The sequence below is a fragment of the Protopterus annectens genome, chromosome 16.part0, assembly GCF_019279795.1.
Source record: "Protopterus annectens isolate FY-2018-M chromosome 16.part0, PAN1.0, whole genome shotgun sequence".
NCBI classification, from domain to species: Eukaryota; Metazoa; Chordata; order Ceratodontiformes; family Protopteridae; genus Protopterus; species Protopterus annectens.
Genome location: NC_056750.1, coordinates 424171609 through 424192367, shown reverse-complemented (window position 1 = coordinate 424192367; position 20759 = coordinate 424171609). Strand labels below are relative to the sequence as shown.

Sequence of the window (20759 nt, the reverse complement as noted above, 5' to 3'; positions counted from 1 at the left end):
TCAAAATTATCGAGGTCACACAATTGGAGCCAGGGTGCTTAATGTGCTCTTTAGATGTTAAAGCATTATATACCAGCATACCACACTGGGCTGGTTTACAAGCTCTCCAATATTGGTTAGATAGAGCTGGACTATACACACCAGGGTTTAACACATTGCTTATTTGCATGACATAACATGTACTTTGTAAAAATGTCTTCTATTTTCAAGGCCAATGTTACTGGCAGCTCCAAGGTACAGCTATGGGGGCTTCCTTTGCTCCCATCTACGCTGATCTGTTCATGGCATTTTTTGAGGAATGTATGATCTATGATGTTTCCCATAATATATATTTGGTGAAAATGGACATTTGGTGTAGGTACCTGGATGATTGCTGGATGGTATGGCGTGTGGATGCTGGATATTTGCAGGAATTTGTTAAATATTTAAATGACAACATCTAGGGTATTGAATTTTCCATTACTTCTGATATGCAAACCATCACTTTTCTGGATGTGACTATATCTAGGAACCCAGACCATACTTTGACCACCCGAGTATTTCGCAAGTACCCCCAATATAACACTTTACTTCATGCTACAAGCATGCACCCAAGCCATGCCATCAGGAACTTCCCGGTATCACAATTTATGTGTATGAAACGCCTTAGTTCCAACCAAACAGATTACGATGTTGCCAGTCTTGATCTTTGTCATAGATTTGTTAACAGAGGGTATAAACTTGAAGACATTAACAATGCATGGACACGATCATCTCACTTGAACAGAAAAACATTGTTGGATTATAAGATTCCATCGGCAGACTCAGGAACTTCTTCTATCAAGTTTATTACCACATATGGCAGGAATTATTATGCTGTTAGGGATATCATAAACAAACATTGGAACATTCTTTTGGCCAATGAACAACTCAGATGCTTTTTGGGAGAACAATGCCAATTCTCATACAGGAAAGGGAAAACAGTGGGTTCCTTATTTTCACATTACAAACATATTGGAAGTGGAGGAGCTATTCATAAACAACTAACTATAACAGGACATGAGTTATTGGGTACTGTTCCATGTGGCTATTGTGAGTCCTGCAAACAGATTACCAAATCCAAGCATTTTCCTAGTCGTAACACCAGTAAAGTCTATGAGTGTAAAATATTTGGCAATTGCAGCAGCAACTGGGTTGTCTATTTGGCCTCATGTCATTGTGGGGCATTTTATGTTGGCCAGACCTCTAGGCCATTAAGAATATGCATAAATGAACATCGCAGTGACATTAAAAATAAGAAGGAGACTAATGCACTGTATAGACATGTTTCCAAACATCAACAAGCCCAGTTTAGGTTCATGATCATTGACAGAATAGTTGGTGACCGTAGCAACACATCAGGGTGGCACGGCATATTGGATCACAAGGAGAAATACTGGATTATAAGGTTGGGTGCACTCTTTTCACCTGGACTCAATGATCCTCTTTAACCACTTTTTTATGAGGAACAAAGTATATTTCCTACATCACTATTTATGAGCATCAAGTATGGTACATTTTTGTTTTTTTCATATTTCGAAATATTGTACATACATGTTGGAATATCACAGTTAATATATGTTTAATATATATGCATTATTTCAGTAGGGAAGCTAGTACCTACTGGTGCATTGTTGACAATGTAGTGTCTATTGATATTTCATGTTTGGACATATTTTGTTTATATAAAAAATATATATGAGCAATTGTATATACCTATATTATATTTATATTATTGCTGTATTCTGCGCTTGTGTTTTTTTAAGGATGAATTATTTCTAATTTTTCATTACAATATATAAGCTTGGTCTCATAGATTTACCATGTTTTGGATTTTCATGTATTATTCATGAGTATTGGCTTATCAGTGTGTTCATTGGTAAGCCAAAAGTATTTATTTGCATGTTTAATTGCATCTATTCATGTCTGTTTTTTTCAACACTGAAGAAGGCATATTTTTGCCGAAACCGGTCTGTTATTTATTCTATTAAATCGCTTTATCTACTTATATATTGGGCTGATTTCATCTGTTACATTTGCTGGCCAACTGTGTTTGTTTACCAAAAACTAAGCCAGTTATTGAAATCAATAATTTTTTATTTATACTGTGGCATCATTCCAGGTGAGGGTGGTATTCTGCTCAAGGCTAGGGACTTATTTGCCTGGCGGATATACTCAAAGAACTCGACCATGTCTCGCTTCATGTAGTCCAGCGAGGTATGTCTCAGGTCATTCACACCAACATGAACTATGACAGAGTCATAAAGGTACTTGTTGCTGAGAGAGCCAAGTGCATGAGTGATTTGGCGAATCCTGGCACTGGACAGGCAGCTGACCTTGACTTCCTCCTTGTTCAGCCTGGTGAGAGGGACATCTGTGTTTCTCACTACTGAGTCTCCAAAATTTGTTGAATTTAACTGTCTGGCTTTGGCGCAGAATTGTGAGGCAGTGCGCGGTGTTGTGTGATGCACAAATAAGCAGAAACCTGCTCAAATGCAGGGCCTAAATACCAGAAGCTAAAACTTGAAAAAAACTATAACAAAATTAAAAAGAACCAATGAGGATGCTTATTCCAAGCCCTAGGCCGACCTCCCTTTACCAGTAAGGTGCCAGTCAAACATAGTTCTCTCACAAAAGTGCAGATAGGCCCTTTCCAAACCAAGATGGCCTGGAAAACATGCTCAGAACAAACAAACCACTGCAAATAGTTCCAAAAGCAGCAGGCCTGGATCTGGACTATGCTACAGCTACTAGCTACCCTAGTTTCAGCAGGAAACACTAGATAATGTTTAACACAGCAGAAAAATAGCAGTGAGACACTGAAAAAGCATTTAAAACAGCAGAAAATCAGTCAAGAGGCTCTAAATTAATGATTTAAAGAGTTAACAGATCAGTTAATTAAGTACTGCTTGGTGGGAAAACCAGAGCAAGCAGAACAGATAGTTTTAAAACAGTGAAAAATACCAGTAAAGACTTATCAAACATTGGAAACAACAAAAAAGCTTGCTAAACATTGAAAACAGCAATCAATTTTGATTTAAAAGGCACAGTGTAGCAGGCAATTGCAGTATAACAGTGTAATTTTTTTACACAGTAAGTAAATACAATAAAAAAGTAGATGGTAGGCAATAAGAAAGTGCAGTAAATAGTATAAATAAGAAAAAAAAAAGAAAAACAGGCAACATATGGTATTTTGGAAGCTCAGAAGCCTCTAGTCATCTGGTATCACACCTCAGTTCATCTCAGTACAAACAAGCAGAAACCTGCTCAGATGCAGGGCCTAAATCCTCTTCTTCTTTCGGCTTTTTCCCGGTTAGGGGTTGCCACAGCGGATCACCTGTCCACTCATGATTGGCAGTGTAGTTTTACGGTGTTGAATTGCTAGCCCGGCGCCTAACCTTCCACAGAAGGCACACACACACACACATGCACTCACACCTAGGGCCAATTTAGAGTGTCCAATCCACCTACAGCATGTCTTTGGGATGTGGGAGGAAACCGGAGCACCCAGAGGAAACCCACACGACCACAGGGAGGACATACAGATTCCACACAGAAGGCACACCAGCCAAGGATTGAACCAGGGAACCTCTTGCTGTGAGGTGACAACACTAACCGCTGCACCACCATGGCCGCCCCAGATGCAGGGCCTAAACACCAGAAGCTAAAACTGAAAAAACTCTAACAAAAATTCAAAAGGACCAATGGGGATGCTTAGTCCAAGCCCTAGACCAGTCTTCCTTTATCAGTCAGGTGCCAGTCAAATACAATTCTCTCACAAAAGTACAGATAGGCCTGATAAAGATCTGAAAGGTTTTGTTTAACAGTATCTTAAGAGCAGGAGAAGTACCACTGTCCTGGAAGAAAGCAGTGGTAGCTGTAATACCTAAAGAGGGTAAGGATCCATCAGATCCAGCTTCATACATGCACATTTATATACTAAACCATGATTGTAAAATGTTCATGTATGGTATACTTATCTGAGATGGGTCGCAATTGTTTCTTTATATAGATTAATAGAAGATGTTAAGTTGTCTATCTCGCCTTCATTCTTGCTGGATGGGTTCGGAGCCGACCTCGGCTCCGACTCGGCCACTCTAAAAGCTCGAGAGTTGGTTCCACCGGCTCGAGGCTCCCCTTATATCCCACAATGCTAGGCGAGAGTTACCTCAGATCTCGTTTGCCGCTACAGCTTCGAGGTTGGTTGTTCTACCGGTTCCTGGTGAGTTTTAGCTTTTCTATTAAAAGTTACTCTTTTTACCCCTTTTTTAGTTTAATTATTCTCAAATTAGTGTAGTTCATTGAACTTTATCCCGACCTAATTTTTCCCGTTTCTTGTTTAAAAGAACTTTTAGTTCTTCCCTTGGGCCTTAGGCCTTCCCTTCCCTAGGGAGTGTTTGTGTAGTTTACTACTGTTTATTGTACTTTATTTTTAGTATTTTTACTAAAGTTGTTATTCTGACAGGGTATAACTGGTGTGTTTGAGTGTGTGTTTGTGTTCACCAGTTAGGCTATGTCAAAAGAAGCAAAGGTCTCTGGATTCAAGAAGTGTGATGCGTGCTGTCAGAAAATGTCTCTGACAGACGCTCACACTTCTTGTGTCTATTGTCTGGGGCCTTTGCACCTGCAGGACTCCTGTGCTGTTTGCCATGGCTTCAGCCCCAGGGTCCTGCAGGAAAGAAAAAACAAGCTTATTCTGAGAGGATTGTTGAAGCCTGAGGATTCCCTGTCTGTCTCAACAGGGAAGCCCTCCAAGGCATCGAGGTCTTCGGCTCCGGCTTCTGAGCCGAGACCTCAGGTTGTTCAACCTTTGCCTTTATCGGCTCCGGCTGGAGCCGATAAGACTCAGTCCACAGTTTCTGTGGCTTCTTCGGCTCCGGCCGGAGCCGAGGTTATCGAGGTACCGTGTCGGCTCCGACAAGATCTTGAGCCGACAACCAGAAAGAGGTCTAGGTCACCTTCTCTTGGCTCCGTTCATTCGGCTCCAGGATCTCCCCTGCTGTCTGAACGGAGCCAAAGGTCTCATTCCTCTAGGTCATCGAGGCTGTCCGATCATGACCTTCAGAGGGTGGTGAGTCGACTACTCAAGTCCGAGGCACTAGCCCAGATGCTTCAGAGCCCGACTCATCAGTCGGTGCCTGCCCCGGTCCATCAACTCTTTCCTCCTTCGACTCTCTTGAGTTCAGAGCCGGGTCGTGTCGGAACCGAGACTGTGGTCACCTCGGAGCCGAGACAATTGTCTTCGGCTCCGTCGTCGGCTCCGTTTTCTTCCATGGAGGAATCTCGGCGCCGGACTTCCCTCGTCGGCTCCGAGGGGGTGGGTGGCATCGGGCCCTTGTCCGACCCCCCTCTCCCTCTCGGTGCTTCGGCGCTGGTGAGTTCGGCTCCGACATCGGCCTCGGAGCCATCACTGTCAGTGCCGAGGGGGGTCCTTAGCTCCTCGGAGCGGGGACCTCTGGCTCTGCCTGACAGGGGTGCTTTCGAGGTCATGCGGAGTGTGTTAGAGCCTGGCTCTACTCCACAGTCGGCTCCGTCAGCCCCTCCCTCTATGCTGCCTCAGGGTAAGTCGACTCACTCCCTCATCCCGGACCGCAGAGAGCCAACTCCTCAGGAGCTCCCTTTGGGGATTTCATCCTCTTCGGAGGCCTCTGCTGATTTGGCAGAAGAGCCCCTCGGAAGAGGAAGTGCAAGAGGAAGCACATTGACTCACCTGAGTCTATCACGCCGGACACAGATCTGGATGATTCTGAGGGTTCCCCGTTCCCCTTCTGAAGATGTCTCATTTGCAGACATTCTGGAGATCCTTAAACAGAGGGGAAATTGGCCAGCCCTCAACCCTTCGGAGGACGAATCTGTGTATCTTGAGGCGTTTGGCTCTCGGCCTTCCACCTCCTGGGTGTCCCCCTTGACCCCCTCATGCAGGTGGTTGCTAAAAGGCATGGACGGCTCCTGATTCAGTGGACCCCACTCCCAGGAGACCCTCCAAATTCATCACAGCTCCATCAGACAAGGAATTTTTATCAAAAGGAGTTTCTGTGGATGCTATGGTGGTAGCTGCCGCCACAAAGAAGGAACTGGCTGATCCTTCAGTGCCTGTCCATCCACCTAACAAAGAATCTAGGTCCATGGATAGGTACGGGAAGCGGATGTTCTCCTCAGCGACATTTACTATGCGTTCGCTGAATTACCTGTGCCATTTCACTCGTCTTCAAAGGGACTTGATCAAAGAAGCGAGTGAAATGCTGAAGGACCCTACAGCTGCGGGTTTCCAAGAGAAAATGAACACGCAGCTGGCTATCCTTAATTCTATTTCCAACTCTTCCATGCGCCTCCTCTCTTATGCGGCCGATGGAGCGAGCAGAGCCGCAGGAACAGGGGTAGCCTTACGTAGGCACGCCTGGATGCGGCTATGCAATTTTGCGGAACCTTTCAAGACGTCTTTCACGAACTCCCCTTTTGATGGATCATCTCTTTTTGGTCCACAAGTGAAAGAAACCCTGACTAGGTGCGAGACTGATGGCAAGACCCTTTCTGCCGTCGGAGTCCGTTTTTCTACTCCTTCTAGGCCTTACCCCAAAGGCCAGAAGGGGGGGAAAGATGTGGTTCCGTAAACAATCTCAAGGGACTTCGCCTGACGCACAGAGTCGGTTCCCCGCCAGAGGCAGAGGGGGGAACAACAATGGTAGACGCCGCCTAGAGGCAGAGGGGTCCGCAGAACCAGGGCAATCGAGAAACGTCCTCCGATAAGCCCTTTCAGCATCCCTGAGGTGTTGCCCGACTGCCCATCTTCGGAGGCAGTCGGGGGAAGATTGTCACTGGACCCAGAAGCCTGGCTATCCTTGACACAAGACAAATGGGTACAGTCCATCATTTCGAAGGTTATTCTATTCCCTTTCTTCGTTTTCCAAATCAGTCAAAAAAATCCCTTCCAGATGTTCCACCCGCTCAAAGGGACATAGCAGCTTTGGAAATTTCAAAACTGCTTGCAAAAAGAGCTATTCAGCCAGTGCCAGCAGACCAACTAGGATCCGGAATCTACTCAAGGTTCTTTTAGTTCCAAAGAAAACAGGGGACTGGAGACCAATTTTGGATCTCAGTATCTTGAACAGATCGGTCAAGAAAACAAGATTTCGGATGGTCACGCTGCAATCCATTCTTCCCCTATTGGGAAAAGGAAACTGGATGTGCTCTATAGACCTTCAGGACGCGTACTATCACATAAAAATGAACAGACGCTCCAGAAGATTCCTCCGCTTCAGGCTGGGAACCAGTCATTTTCAATTCAGGGCCCTGCCCTTTGCTCTCACCACTGCCCCGGTGTTTACCAAATGCATAGCAGTGGTAGCTTCTCACCTGAGACGACAAGGATTCCAGGTGTTTCCATATTTGGACGACTGGCTCCTCACAGCTCCTACCAAGCATCTCCTTCTGATGGCCAGAGATTACACTTTTCGCGTCTGTCAAAAACTGGGTATCTCAATAAATTGCGAAAAGTCTGTTTTGTCGCCTTGTCGTACTATTACCTACATAGGCAAATTTAGATACTGTAAACATGTCTGCAACACTAACGAACCAAAGGATATCAGACATTCAAAAATTGGTATCACTACTTCTCAACAACAACAGAGCCAAAGCCAGGTTAGTTCTAAAGGTGTTGGGAATCATGGCAGCGGCCATACCCCTCCTTCCATTGGCCAGATACCACATGCGGATCCTTCAGTGGATGCTCTTTTCTCAATGGTCATACCAGGAACTTCCAATGTCTCACACCATTATGATCACGCAAGCATGCAAAAAGCATCTCATGTGGTGGATGTTTTCCCCCCAGCTCCTGTTGGGGAGACCATTTGTTCCACCTCCTCCGGTTGCTACTCTGACAACGGATGCCTCCCTGATCGGGTGGGGGGGGCATTATCAGGGCAGGACAGTCCAGGGCACATGGCAACCAAACGAATGCCACTTGCACATAAATGTTCTGGAGATGAGAGCAGTGCTTTTAGCGTTGCAAGCCCTTCAAGACTCTCTTCCCTTGGGAACGATTGCAATCCAGACAGACAATATGTCTGTAGTGTGGTACATCAACAAACAAGGCGGAACCAGATCATACCCCTGTGTCGAGAAGCACTCAGACTGTGGCAATGGGCGATTTCTTCTCAGCGTTTTCTGATAGCAACGCACATCCCGGAAGTCCAATCACATTGTGGACAAGTTGAGCAGAGCTATTCTCATGCCTCACGAGTGGTCTCTGAAAGACTCTGTAGTGAGAGAGATTTTTCTCAAGTGGGGTCAGCCTTGCTGCGATCTTTTTCCTACTCCCCAAAACAGCAAGTGCAGAGAATACTTCACTCTATTCCCTTTACCAGGCCAACCCAGCAGGGACGCTAGTCCAAGTTTGGCCCGGGACTTCTGTATGCATTTCCTCCTTTCCCACTGATCTCTCAAGTAATACAGAAAGCTATCGCTCAGAAGGCCTCATTGATCCTCATTGCTCCTTACTGGCCTCGACAAGTGTGGTTCCCCTTTCTGCATCGATTTCTTTTGGAGTGACCGTGGAATCTGGACCTAGTTCCAGATCTTCTGATCCATCAGTCGGGTCAGTTTCATCGCTCCCTCCCCTCTCTGAACCTCACTGCTTGGTTCCTCCACTTCCAACCGTAGCCAGGCTTCCTCAATTATCTCACTCTGTTAGAGATATTTTGATAGCTTCCCATAAATCTTCTACTCGAAAGATTTATTTGAGTAAGTGGAAACGCTTTTCATATTGGGCACAAGGAAAGGACATAGATCCTTTCACCGCTTCCATCCAACTAGTCCTTGATTTTCTTGCTGAACTCTTCCATGCAGGTTCATCTCCATCTACTCTTATGGTTCAATTGGCAGCTATTTCTAATTTCCATGTGGGTATTTCTGAATCTGCCCTAATGTCCCACAAACTCTGCAAAGCCTTTTTGAAAGGAGTTTTTCTTCTCAGACCTCCTGTAAGAAATCCTCCTTCTCCTTGGGACCTAAATTTAGTTCTTGCTTCTTTGATTCTTTCCCCTTCGAACCTGCAGCTTCATGTTCCTTAAAGTTATTATCATGGAAAACTCTCTTTCTGGTGGCTATCACATCAGCTAGAAGAATTTCAGAACTTCAAGCACTCAGTTGTCGTTCTCCTTACCTTGTGTTCCATAAGGACAGAGTTTCCTTACGAACTAACCCGTCCTTTTTGCCTAAGGTGGTTTCAACATCAAATCTAAACCAATGCATTGACCTCCCTGTCTTTTTCCCGGAGTATTCAAATAGGTCTGAACAAAAATTACACTGTCTGGATGTTCATCGTCAATTAAGGTACTACTTGGACAGGACGAAACAATTCAGAAAATCTGATCAGCTGTTTGTCTCCTATGCGGAAAGCAGAAAGGGACTTCCAGTTTCAAAGGTATCTTTATCCAGATGGCTAACATCTCTGATTACCCTTGTTTATGAGATTAGACACCAAAACTGCCTAATAAGCCTAAAGCCCATTCCACCAGAGCTTTGGCTACTTCTCTAGCCTTCCAAGACAGACTGCCTATTGACACCATTTGTGCAGCGGCTACTTGGGCTACTCCTCACACTTTTATTTCCCATTATAAGTTGGATTTAGCTTCTAGGCATAGAGCTAATTTTGGTTCCACTGTTCTCAGGAGTCTGTTCCGTTAGGCCACCCGGGACAAGGTGCTAGGGACGGTCCCATCCAGCAAGAATGAAGGCGAGATAGACAACTTAACATATAGAAGTTATGTTCTTACCATAACGCTCCATGTTAGTTGTCTTCTTCTCGCCTTCTTCTTGCCCCACCCTCCTTCCCCTGGCCTGGACAGACCTAGAGGAGTTGTGATCGTGACCTCTCTTTCTACCACCTCTTTCTTAGCTATATGCTATTATGCATATTTCTTGTTTCAGGATGTAGGTCACCCTTCTTCTTCCTGTTGTTAGAGGTGGATTCTGTTTTTTACAGTTATACTGTTTCTGTTATAAGCTGGGGTTAGCTTACAAACGAGATCTGAGGTAACTCTCGCCTAGCATTGTGGGATATAAGGGGAGCCTCGAGCCGGTGGAACCAACTCTCGAGCTTTTAGAGTGACCGAGTCGGAGCCGAGGTCGGCTCCGAACCCATCCAGCAAGAAGAAGGCGAGAAGAAGACAACTAACATGGAACGTTATGGTAAGAACATAACTTCTATTTCTGTAAGCATAACACCTCTTATTACCACCATTCTGCCCCATAGTAGCTCAAGGACACAAAGCAATTTTTGCAAGTTTTTTATCATGAAGTTAGGGACAAGAACAGGATTGACTTGAGTTCCAGGAATCGGGATGGTTAGACAATTTCTGTCAGAACATAGACCACTGATTTTATATTTTTTCTTTTAGAGATGGTATTGAATTATAATGCTTTCATTTTTGACCATACTTATTACTTACAGACCTCTGGCGTAAATATGGGGACTTCGTGTGCAAATAGCTATGCCAGTATGGTCATGGCACACTGGGAAATGGCTAATATATTAGGATCCACTGAATATGCACCTCATATTCACTTTTATTGCCAGTTTGTGGATGACGTGTTTCTATTCTGGGAAGGTAGGTTGGCTGATTTAGAAAGGTTTATGAACCACATATATAATAGTAGTTTTTTTCTTAGATTTACAATGCATTACTCTTCGACCAACATAGAGTTTTTAGATGTGCTAGTGGTTACTCATTTTATTTTAGTTAGTTTATATTAATGTTCATGCATCTGAAATATATTAAAAATGAATAATGACTTGATACTCTGAAGATTTTATAACTGTTTTTAGTGAGCTTGGACTTGTCTCATTTGTATCATAGCAATGCTGAATGCATATTCTTATGATTGGTTGTCGTCAGATGTTTTGTTGTTATTTAAATGTGGTTTCATTGGGTGTTTTATTATGGTCTGAAGAAGTGATGTGTATCATGAAAGCGTTTACCTAAGAATAAATTAATATAATTTTATTTTTATTTGAGTCGCTGGTTGCAGTCTCTGTTGCTTAGTGTTAAAGCCTGTACCTTCTCCTTGTTTCTGTGTTATGGTAAGTATGGAAAACTAAAAAAACAGAGTGCGAACAAGTCCAATAAGCCAAAGCCTAGGCTTTGGCTTATTGGACTTGTTCGCACTCTGTTTTTTTAGTTTTCCAAAGTTTGTCTACACTTTTTCTTCGTGTTATGGTAAGTACATAACTTCTTTTTCACTAAAGTCAGCAAACAAGATCTGAGGTATGGCAGGGGACTAATGCATTATAGGTAGAATAGCAGCTCGAGAGCTTTCAGTGTTCCACAAGCTGCAAAAAATGGCCAAATGAGATCAAAGGGTCAGAGCTGAACCAAGTCGTTGAGGAAGAATGAAAAGGGACAACACAGATGGAATGTTATGGTAAGTACATAAGTTCTTTTTATTCTGCTTCCCACATTCTCAAGTGTATCTTTAACTATTTGCACTGGAAGTATTTTTTGTAATTTCAAATGTGTGTGCAATCTATACAGCTCTATTTAGGGGAAATATTCTATAAATCTGCATTCAGACTATATTTGTCATAATGTTAGTGATTTCTTCCTGTTTTACAGATGCATATGAATGGGATATACCTTTATGGGAAGGTCTGCTACCTCGCTATGAACATGCCAGCTTTTGCCCAACAAATAATTTCAACAGTCTGTGGGTATTTGGTGGCGCAGATCAGTATAGCAATCGAAACTGTGTTCAGGTGTTAGACTCAGGTAATGTCTCTTCCCTGCCAGGCTGTCATTTTTACCTATAACATATTTTAAATCTGCTTCTTAAAATTAGTCCAGTGAAATATTTAATACTGCTGATTAAGGTTTAAAGTAACATTTGATGCTTGGATCTGTTTAGTTGAACATTTACCAACTTTAACATTGTCTTCTGGAAGTGAGGTTGTGTTAGGTTGAGTAAAAATAATTGAAGTGTTAGGACTGGAAAGGCTACAATAAACTGAAGGTGCATATGAACACCCTCACTAAGGGAGTAGAACCCCCCCACACACAAATCTTAGTGCATTGGGAAACAGGATGTGTTTCCTTCAGCTACTTGTAACAGTAGACTTTAATGGATTCATCGAGTCATAGAGTTTAGAAGTCCATGGAACATAATCACCTTACCAACACCTTCACTCACATGGCACCTCTTCCTTCCAAAATACTCCTTCTCTTCACTCCAAACAAGACTAAGAACTGGGGCAGGCAGCAAAACTAGGCAGAAAAAAAAATGTTAAACAGTCTGCTTTATTACTAAGTGCTTTCTTCCCCTTACTAAACTTAGACATGGGACTTCATCAGAGTAAAATTGAATAATGAGGTAGGACGGCTGTTTAAAGTTTAAAAACACCAATCACAGAGCACATATAATGAATATTAAGCAAATCACATTACAGCACTTTTGAATAATTAATGAAATTCATTAGCATAAGAACTGTTGCTAAGATATGTAGTGTTAAAAACATAAATAATAATAATAATAATTAATCAAAATGAAACTAAACGATTAAAACACCTAAGAAATCAATGTTTCAAATATTAAAATATCTCATTTTTAAAACATTTATTAAAGAAAGATTACGGTTCAGCCTTATTGGTTGGATGGCATTTAACCTAATTTGCCAGCATAACTCTTTGTATTCTAGGAAATGTTCAATGTCACCACCTCTAGGGTTTAGAATTACTGTCTATAATGGGAAAAATAAATGTATTAAAATTGTCACAAACCACTGAATGTCTGTATAAAGCATTAGTTGTGTACTTGTTTTCCTATTTTTAATGTCTCTTATGTGTTTGCAGATTCTGTCTTAATTTTCTGTTAGTCTTACCGACATAAAATGATGTACAGGAGACACAAGTAGCTAAATACAGTACCCCTCTGAGTGTCACAACTGACATATCCATCATTAATGAATCTGTAAGTTTTACGTCTCCCACATTTTGACATCTTAGATCTACAATGGTCACAGTTCTTAGTGGGTTCATCCTCCACCAGTTCTTTTAGATTGTTACCCCTACTGATAACCAGATAAGGTGTTTCACCTAACCTCCTCTTCATTTTTTAAGTAAAAATCAAGTTCCACTTGGAGGTCAAAATTCTTTGGCTCTTAAAAGCACTTAGTAATAAAGTGGATTGTTTGACAGCTTGTTTCCACCTGGTTTTTACCTCCTGCTTCCAGGTTGGCAAAACAAAGTTATCCAATTGTTAAGGTTTGCCTTAAAGGAAGTTAGGGTATCACTGTCTAATACGTAACAGATGATTATTAAATTATTGTGTGATAAATATGTCACACCTGTGTGCTTTATTTATTTATTGATGGTGATTCAAGAAATAATTTGAGTGTTTGTGCAATCAGTTGTTTTGTGGATGTGTAGAGAGGTTAAGGAAGGTTGGATCCTTAACTGCATAGAATGCTTGAAATAAATCATTGTGCAGGAGACTGTAAGATACAGACCACAGAGTGAGAGTCTCAAGCCTGTCATGGTAACTGAGGGTCTTTAGTCTGGTGATCTTTTTAGTAAAGAATTTCTGGGATCTTTTTAGCTAAGAGATGGGTTTGGAATGCTACATACTAAAAGGGGCTTTATATTCTACAGGTGGTCTGGTCAGGGCAGAGTATGGAGGAATGATAACTTTTTTTGACCTGGATGAGATAACTGTAGATCTGAAGTAGGAACTTCATTTGTCAGCAACCTGTGGGATATGGATCCGATCTCGGATCCGAGCCGGCAACTTCTAACATAGCATAGATCCGAGCTCCTAGCTCCTCCCCCTTACCCATAATCCCCTGCCTGCCCTAACTGACCTCAGATCTAGTTTGCCGCTCTTCAAGCAACAGCTAGGTTCAGAGCTCTTGGCGTTTTGTGAGAAAAATAGATTTTATATTTTTTTCTTCTGAGTGATTGGTAATGTGTGTGATAGGTTTACCCTTTCTCCTTTTACTTTTATAACTTACTTGTTTTATTTTAAGTATAATTCCCCCTTCCCTGCTGGTCGTAGCGTGTGTGTGTGACTGGATTAGGGGCCTAGTGAGTGTGCTTACTTTAGTATGTCGGAGGCCCCTAAGGCAATTTTTTCGAAATGCACCTAGTATGGTCACAAGCTTTCACCGGCTGATGGCCACACTCGGTGCGTTAGGTGCCTTGGGGTTGAACACCTCTCTTCAGGTTGCGCGATTTGCGCTGCGTTCAACCCCAGGGCACTCAAGGATCGAAGGTCGAAGCTAGTTCTGGCGGGTCTTCTACCCCCAGACTCTGCTTCGGCCTCCGGTGCTTCGGTGCCCGCTACCCCCCCCGGTAGCGGTCACCCCTGCCTCCCTTCCTCCGACCGGGACTCAACCTCCCACTTCGGCTCCGGAGGATAGGGAGGCCAGGAAAGAGAAGCGGCGGGAGAAGCACCTTAAGCGGTGGGCCGAGGACTCTTCTTCGGCCCCACCCGCCAAGAGGGCTTCCCTGTCCAAGTCTTCTCGATCTCCTCCTCCTCGGATCCGATCCCCTTGTTCCTCCCCGGGTCCCGAGGAGGAGGTGATCCAGTCCCCGTCGAGGTCATCGAGGCGACACTCCAGGTCTGCCTCGGTGGCCTCGTCGAGGTCCACCTTTAGCATGTTTGATGCGGATATGGACCGGATGATGAGGAGATTCATCCAGGCCCAGATGCAGATGGGAGTGTTCTTGCCTCCCCCCCCCCCTCTGGGGGGGAGCTCAACCCCTTTTTTCGCTCCTATAGCTCCTTCTCCGACCCGCATTCCGGGCTCGGAGCCGAGCCACGTTGGATCCGGGGGTAGATCGGAGCCGACCGTGCTGGGCACTTCGGCGCCGACTATTCCCTTGAGTCTGTCGGATCCGACCGCTTGGAGCCGTGGGCCGAGCTTCAGATCCGAGGGATTCGGTGTGCTTTCGGCTCCGTCCCGGTCGGAGCACACTGGTCCTTCGGATCCGATGTTCTTGGCGCCAGGTCCGATCCCCGCTTCGGATCCGAGTGGGAGTCTGATCTCGGATCCTTCTGAGAGCGGTTCCCCCTCGGCTTTCGCTGCGGTGGAGAGGGCACTGTCGAGTGCTTCCAGGCTCCCCTCATTCGGACCTCTGGGCAGCCTGCCTCAGCGCCTTTAAGAGCTCCAGTGGAACAGGTTACAGCCCGTGAGGACTCCCCGGACAGCCCCCCCGAGGAGATTCCTCACAAGGCAAAGTGCAAAAGGAGGCACATAGACTCTCCTGAGAGTCTCACAGAAGATACGGACTTGGATGAAGGGGAAGGCTCCCCGAGATCACCCCCTGAGGATGTCTCCTTTGGAGACATGATGGAAATGCTCAAAATCAGAGGTGGGTGGTCTGCCCCCAAGGCTTCCTCTGACGAGTCCGTATTCCTTGAGGCGTTCGAGGCAGGAACATCTACCTCTTGGGTGTCCCCTCCACCCGACCCCCTGGTGGATCTCATATCCTCTAGGGCTTGGAAGGAACCGGACACCGTAGAGCCGATCCCCAAGCGCCCAGACAAAATTTTGAGCCCCCCTGCAGAGAGATCACATTGGAGCAGAGGTCCCCCTGTGGATGCCATGTTGGTGGCTGCAGCCACTAAGAAAGAGTTGGCCCAAGAGAGCCCCATGGTCCATCCTCCGAGCAAGGAGTCTCGTGCGATGGACCATCTTGGGAAGCGGGCCTTCAGTTCAGCGACCTTCTCTATGAGGGCCTTGAACTATATGGCACACGTTATTAGGATGCAGCGGGTAATTAAGGAATACGCTGCTTCCCCCCCGGGGTCCATGTCGGAGGGAGACAAAGATTTGTACTCTTCCCGAATGGCCACCCTCCGCTCTATCTCTAATACCTCTATGCGGCTATTGTCTCATGCTACAGAGGGAGCCGCTAGAGCTGGCGGAGTCGGGCTTGTCATGAGGAGACAGGCCTGGCTCCGTCACTGTGACTTCTTGGAACTCTTTAAGGCGTCATTCGCGAATGCCCCTTTTGATGGTTCTGAACTGTTCGGGAAAACCGTTCGCGACACTCTTGTCCAGAGCGAGAAAGATGGGAAGACCTTGTCTGCCATCGGAGTCCGCTTCTCTGCGACCCAGAGGTCCTTTTCCAAGAACCAAAAGGGTCAGAAGAAGATGTGGTTTTGAAAATCGCATCAATCTCAGTCTGCTCAGGACAACCAGTCCTCTCGTGGCAGAGGAGGACAGGGAGGACGCCGCCCCAGAGGCAGAGGGGGTCCGAGGAATTTTGGGTCCAGAGAACCTTTCTCTGAGAGGCCCACGCAGAACCCCTGAGGGGTTTCCCGACTGCTCCACTCTGGAGGCAGTCGGGGGGCGTTTTTCGAAGCACCTGGCAATATGGGAGTCCATAACAACAGATCGCTGGGTGCTTCGCATTATATCCAGAGGTTACCTAATTCCCTTCATAGCCAACCCCAGAATCAGAAGCCTTCCCGACGTCCCACCCAGTCAAAAGAAGGCGGCCGCTGCAGAAATCCAGCAGCTTCTACAAAAAAGAGCCATCCAACCCGTCCCCCCAGATCAAGTCGGATCAGGGTTTTACTCCAGGTTCTTTCTGGTGCCAAAAAAAGACGGGTGACTTGAGGTCCATCCTCGACCTCTCTTTCCTAAACCTGGTGGTACCCAAACAAAAATTCCGAATGGTCACGTTGCAATCCGTCCTCCCCTTATTGCGGGAGGGTGACTGGATGTGCTCTTTAGACCTCAAGGATGCGTACTATCACGTTCTAGTGGACAGGCGTTCCAGGAGGTTCCTCCGCTTCCGGCTGGGAGCCAGTCACTTTCAATTCAGGGTCCTCCCCTTCGGTCTCACCTCAGCCTCCAGGGTGTTCACCAAGGTCCTAGCGGTAGTAGCGGCCCACCTGAGACTCCAGGGAATTCAGGTCTTTCCATACCTGGACGATTGGCTCCTCACAGCCCCAACAAGGCATCTACTTTGCTCAGGCAGGGACTATTTTCTCGGTCTGGCTCCACTATTGGGATTAACCATCAACATGACCAAATCCTCTCTCATCCCTACACAGATGCTAGATTTTATAGGGGTAAGACTGGATTCCAGACAGATGCTTGCGTTCTTGACTCCAGATCGACTTCGGAACCTGATGTTACACGTGCAGGCCATTCTTCATCTGCAAACTCCTTCGGCGGAATTGATTCTGAGGGCCCTAGGATCTATGGCGGCTGCAATCCCTCTGCTGCCATTGGCCCGGTTGAACATGAGGGTTCTACATTGGACCCTCCAGGTACAATGGTCCCTGTCTTGCAACCTTCTGTCTCACCCCGTTTCCTTAAGCAAAGTTTGCAGAAAATCGCTCCTGTGGTGGCTCCAGTCTCCCAACCTCCACACGGGCCGTCCCTTTTCACTACCTCCACCAGTCGACACAGTGACCACGGACGCTTCTCGCCTGGGGTGGGGTGGGGCATTTTTCAGGCAGAACAGTCCAAGGCACTTGGAACGACGTAGAGACCTCTTTGCATATCAGCGTCCTAGAGATGAGAGCGGTGCTTTTGACGTTGCAAGAACTTCACAACTCTCTTCCGGTAGGGACAATTGCGGTACAGACAGACAACATGTCGGTAGTCTGGTACATCAACAAACAGGGGGGAACCAGGTCTTACCCCCTTTGCCGCGAGGCCATGAGAGTGTGGGAATGGGCGATTTCCACCAACCGCTTTCTCATAGCAACGCACATTCCGGGACAGTCCAACATTTTAGCGGACAGACTCAGTTGTACTATCCTGACTCCTTACGAGTGGTCTCTCAACTACCGAGTGGCAGAGCAAGTATTTGCACGATGGGGGCGACCTTGTTGCGATCTTTTTGCCTCTCCTTCAAACACCAAATGCAACGATTACTTCGCTCTGATCCCCCCTCCGGGGAAGTCCCCGAGAGACTCTCTAGTTCATGCTTGGCCTCTCGGTCTGCTTTATGCTTACCCTCCTCTACCCCTGATGTTGAAATTATTACAGAAAGCCAGGCAGCTGGGGAGCAGAATGATCCTCATTGCCCCATTCTGGCCTCGTCAGACGTGGTTTCCTTACCTATGGTCTCGCCTAGTGTATCCACCATGGATTCTGGATCCCATTCCGGATCTCATCTCTCATCCTCTCGGTCTTCCAACTCCGAACCTGGTCAACCTCAAGCTGACGGCTTGGTTGCTCCAGTTCCACTCCTCATAAAGACTCCGGGGATCTCATCACCGGTTAAAGCCATTCTTGTAGCAGCTCACAAGCCTTCCACCAGGAAGGTTTATCGGAGTAAGTGGAAACGCTTCACCATTTGGGCAAAACACCGTAGTTTAGACCCGTTTACAGCCCCGATATTGTTGGTTCTTGATTTTCTAACCTCTCTCTTTCACCAGGGGGCTAGTTCTTCCACAGTCAAGGTACAACTGGCAGCAATCTCATACTATCACGTGGGGCAAGAGTCTGGCCCTCTTATCACTTCCAAACTGTGTAAGACCTTCCTCAAGGGTACCTTCCTCCTTAGGCCTCCAGTTAAAGAGGTGGTACCTCCATGGGATTTATCCTTAGTCTTGCAGGCCTTGACTGGTCCCCCATTCGAACCAGCTGCCATGGTTGATCTCAAATTTCTCTCTTGGAAGACAGCCTTTTTGGTGGCCATAACTTCAGCCAAAAGGGTATCGGAATTGCAAGCCCTTTGCGTCAAACCACCATATTTGGTTTTTCACCCGGATAGGGTTTACCTCAGAATCAACCCGTCCTTTCTACCTAAGGTATCTTCAGAAGCGAACATCAATCAATCCATCAATCTCCCAGTGTTTTTCCCCAACTTTCATAACAAAGGAGAGTACAAGCTTCATTCCTTGGACGTACACAGACAATTACGTTTTTATATCCACAGAACTGCTGGTCATAGGCAATCTGATCAGTTGTTTATCTCCTTTGCCAAAAGTAATTTCGGAAAATCAGTTTCTAAAGTTTCTCTCTCTAGATGGATCTCGAGTTGTATTCTGTTAGCATATCAGAGTTCGGGAAGGCCTGCACCTCAAGGAGTCCGTGCTCATTCTACTAGGGCCGTTGCCACTTCTGCAGCCTTTCAGGCTAGGGTTCCACTGGATGACATTTGTTCCGCAGCCACTTGGGCTTCATCTCACACCTTTATCAGCCATTATAAAATAGATGTTATTTCCCGAGGTAGAGCGTCCTTTGGCTCTGCGGTGCTCCGGAATATCCTTCCATGAAGGCCACCCAAGACTTAGGTAGCTGGGGAATCTGTCCCACAGGTTGCTGACAAATGAAGTTCCTACTTCAGATTAAGAAGTTATGTACTCACCATAACGTTCCATCTGAGTAGGTATCTTCATTTGTCTGCAACCATCCCCCCCTCCTTCCCCCTGACCGATTGGATCGCTCTTGTGTTATTAGCATATGTTCCCATTGGGACACCTGTTATCTGTTGTGCTATGGGGCAAACTTGATCTGAGGTCAGTTAGGGCAGGCAGGGGATTATGGGTAAGGGGGAGGAGCTAGGAACTCGGATCTATGCTATGTTAGAAGTTGCCGGCTCGGATCCGCGATCGGATCCATATCCCACAGTTGCAGACAAATGAAGATACCTACTCAGATGGAACGTTATGGTGAGTACATAACTTCTTATTATTAATTGGGCAAAATGGAAGAGTTTCTTGACTGCTATTATTAAAGGTAGTCAAAAGGAATGGAACTGATTATAAGGAGGCCAAGATCACTGGTGAATGTGTCAGTTGGAGTGGGGTGCTTTCTGTACTGTAAACTGTGTCAAGATGTGTTTACCAAAAGTGACAGTGCTAAACTTATTTTTATTTAATTCAACCCTGTTTGTAATACACCATTAATTTGTATGGTTTATCCCTTGCTGTAATAACACAGCATCAGATGCTGAGTGAGCAACAACAAGCAGCTTTTAGTCATCGGCAAATTTAGCCATATATGTGGGTTACAGGTTTGGAGATCCAAGAATTAGATGTGGACAGTAGTGTTTTCAGTACTAACCCCTAAGACATACCGCTACCTTTCAGCCAATTTGCTGTCTGTCTTACAACACAAGGGTCAGCATTTTTGTCTTCAAGCTTATTTACAATTTCAGCATGGAAATAATGTCAAAAACCTTGGCCTGCTCCAGGTGTTGTATGAACTATCTACAGCTTCAGTGCCTGTTTTAAAGAAATTTACTAAGTTATGTAGATATCTTCTCCTTTTGATAAAACTGTATTGTTTTACGTCTAGAACAATAAGATCATATGTGAAGTTGTTCTATCTCGCTGTTCATTCTTACAGATGGGTTCGGAACCGATCCTTGGCTCCGAGTCGGCCTACTGCAAAGCTCAAGGTCTTCAGACAGCTCAAGCCCAAGTCCCTATCCCATGATGCACCTTAAGTTACCTCAGATCTAGTTTGCCGCTGCAGTAGATCGGAGGATTCCTAGCACAGCTTGGGGCAGTATAGCTTTTTTCTTATAAAAACTTGCTAAAATTGTTAATTCAATATATAGTTAGTGATAGTTTTTCATAGCTTTTCATAGTTATATCTTTGATAGCTATTAGTACTGTATTTCTCTCCTTTTTGGCCTTCGTTTTTTATAGGCCTTTAATAATCCCTTCTCTTCTTGGTGTGCCTTTATAATATTATCATAGTTATATAGCTTTGTAGTTTAAATAGGATTGTTAAACTTTAGACAGTGTGTGAGTGCTTTGAATAGTTATAGTTC

General features: G+C 45.2%; 1 protein-coding gene across 1 annotated transcript in view; it reads left to right on the top strand.

Moving 5' to 3' along the window:
* Positions 1 to 20759, top strand: part of RABEPK (Rab9 effector protein with kelch motifs) — a 1512433-nt gene that overhangs the window by 502549 nt on the left and 989125 nt on the right. The window contains exon 4 of the mRNA XM_044058697.1: positions 11631 to 11783. Coding sequence (XP_043914632.1) covers positions 11631 to 11783 — 153 coding nt within the window. The remainder of the gene's footprint in view (positions 1 to 11630; positions 11784 to 20759) is intronic.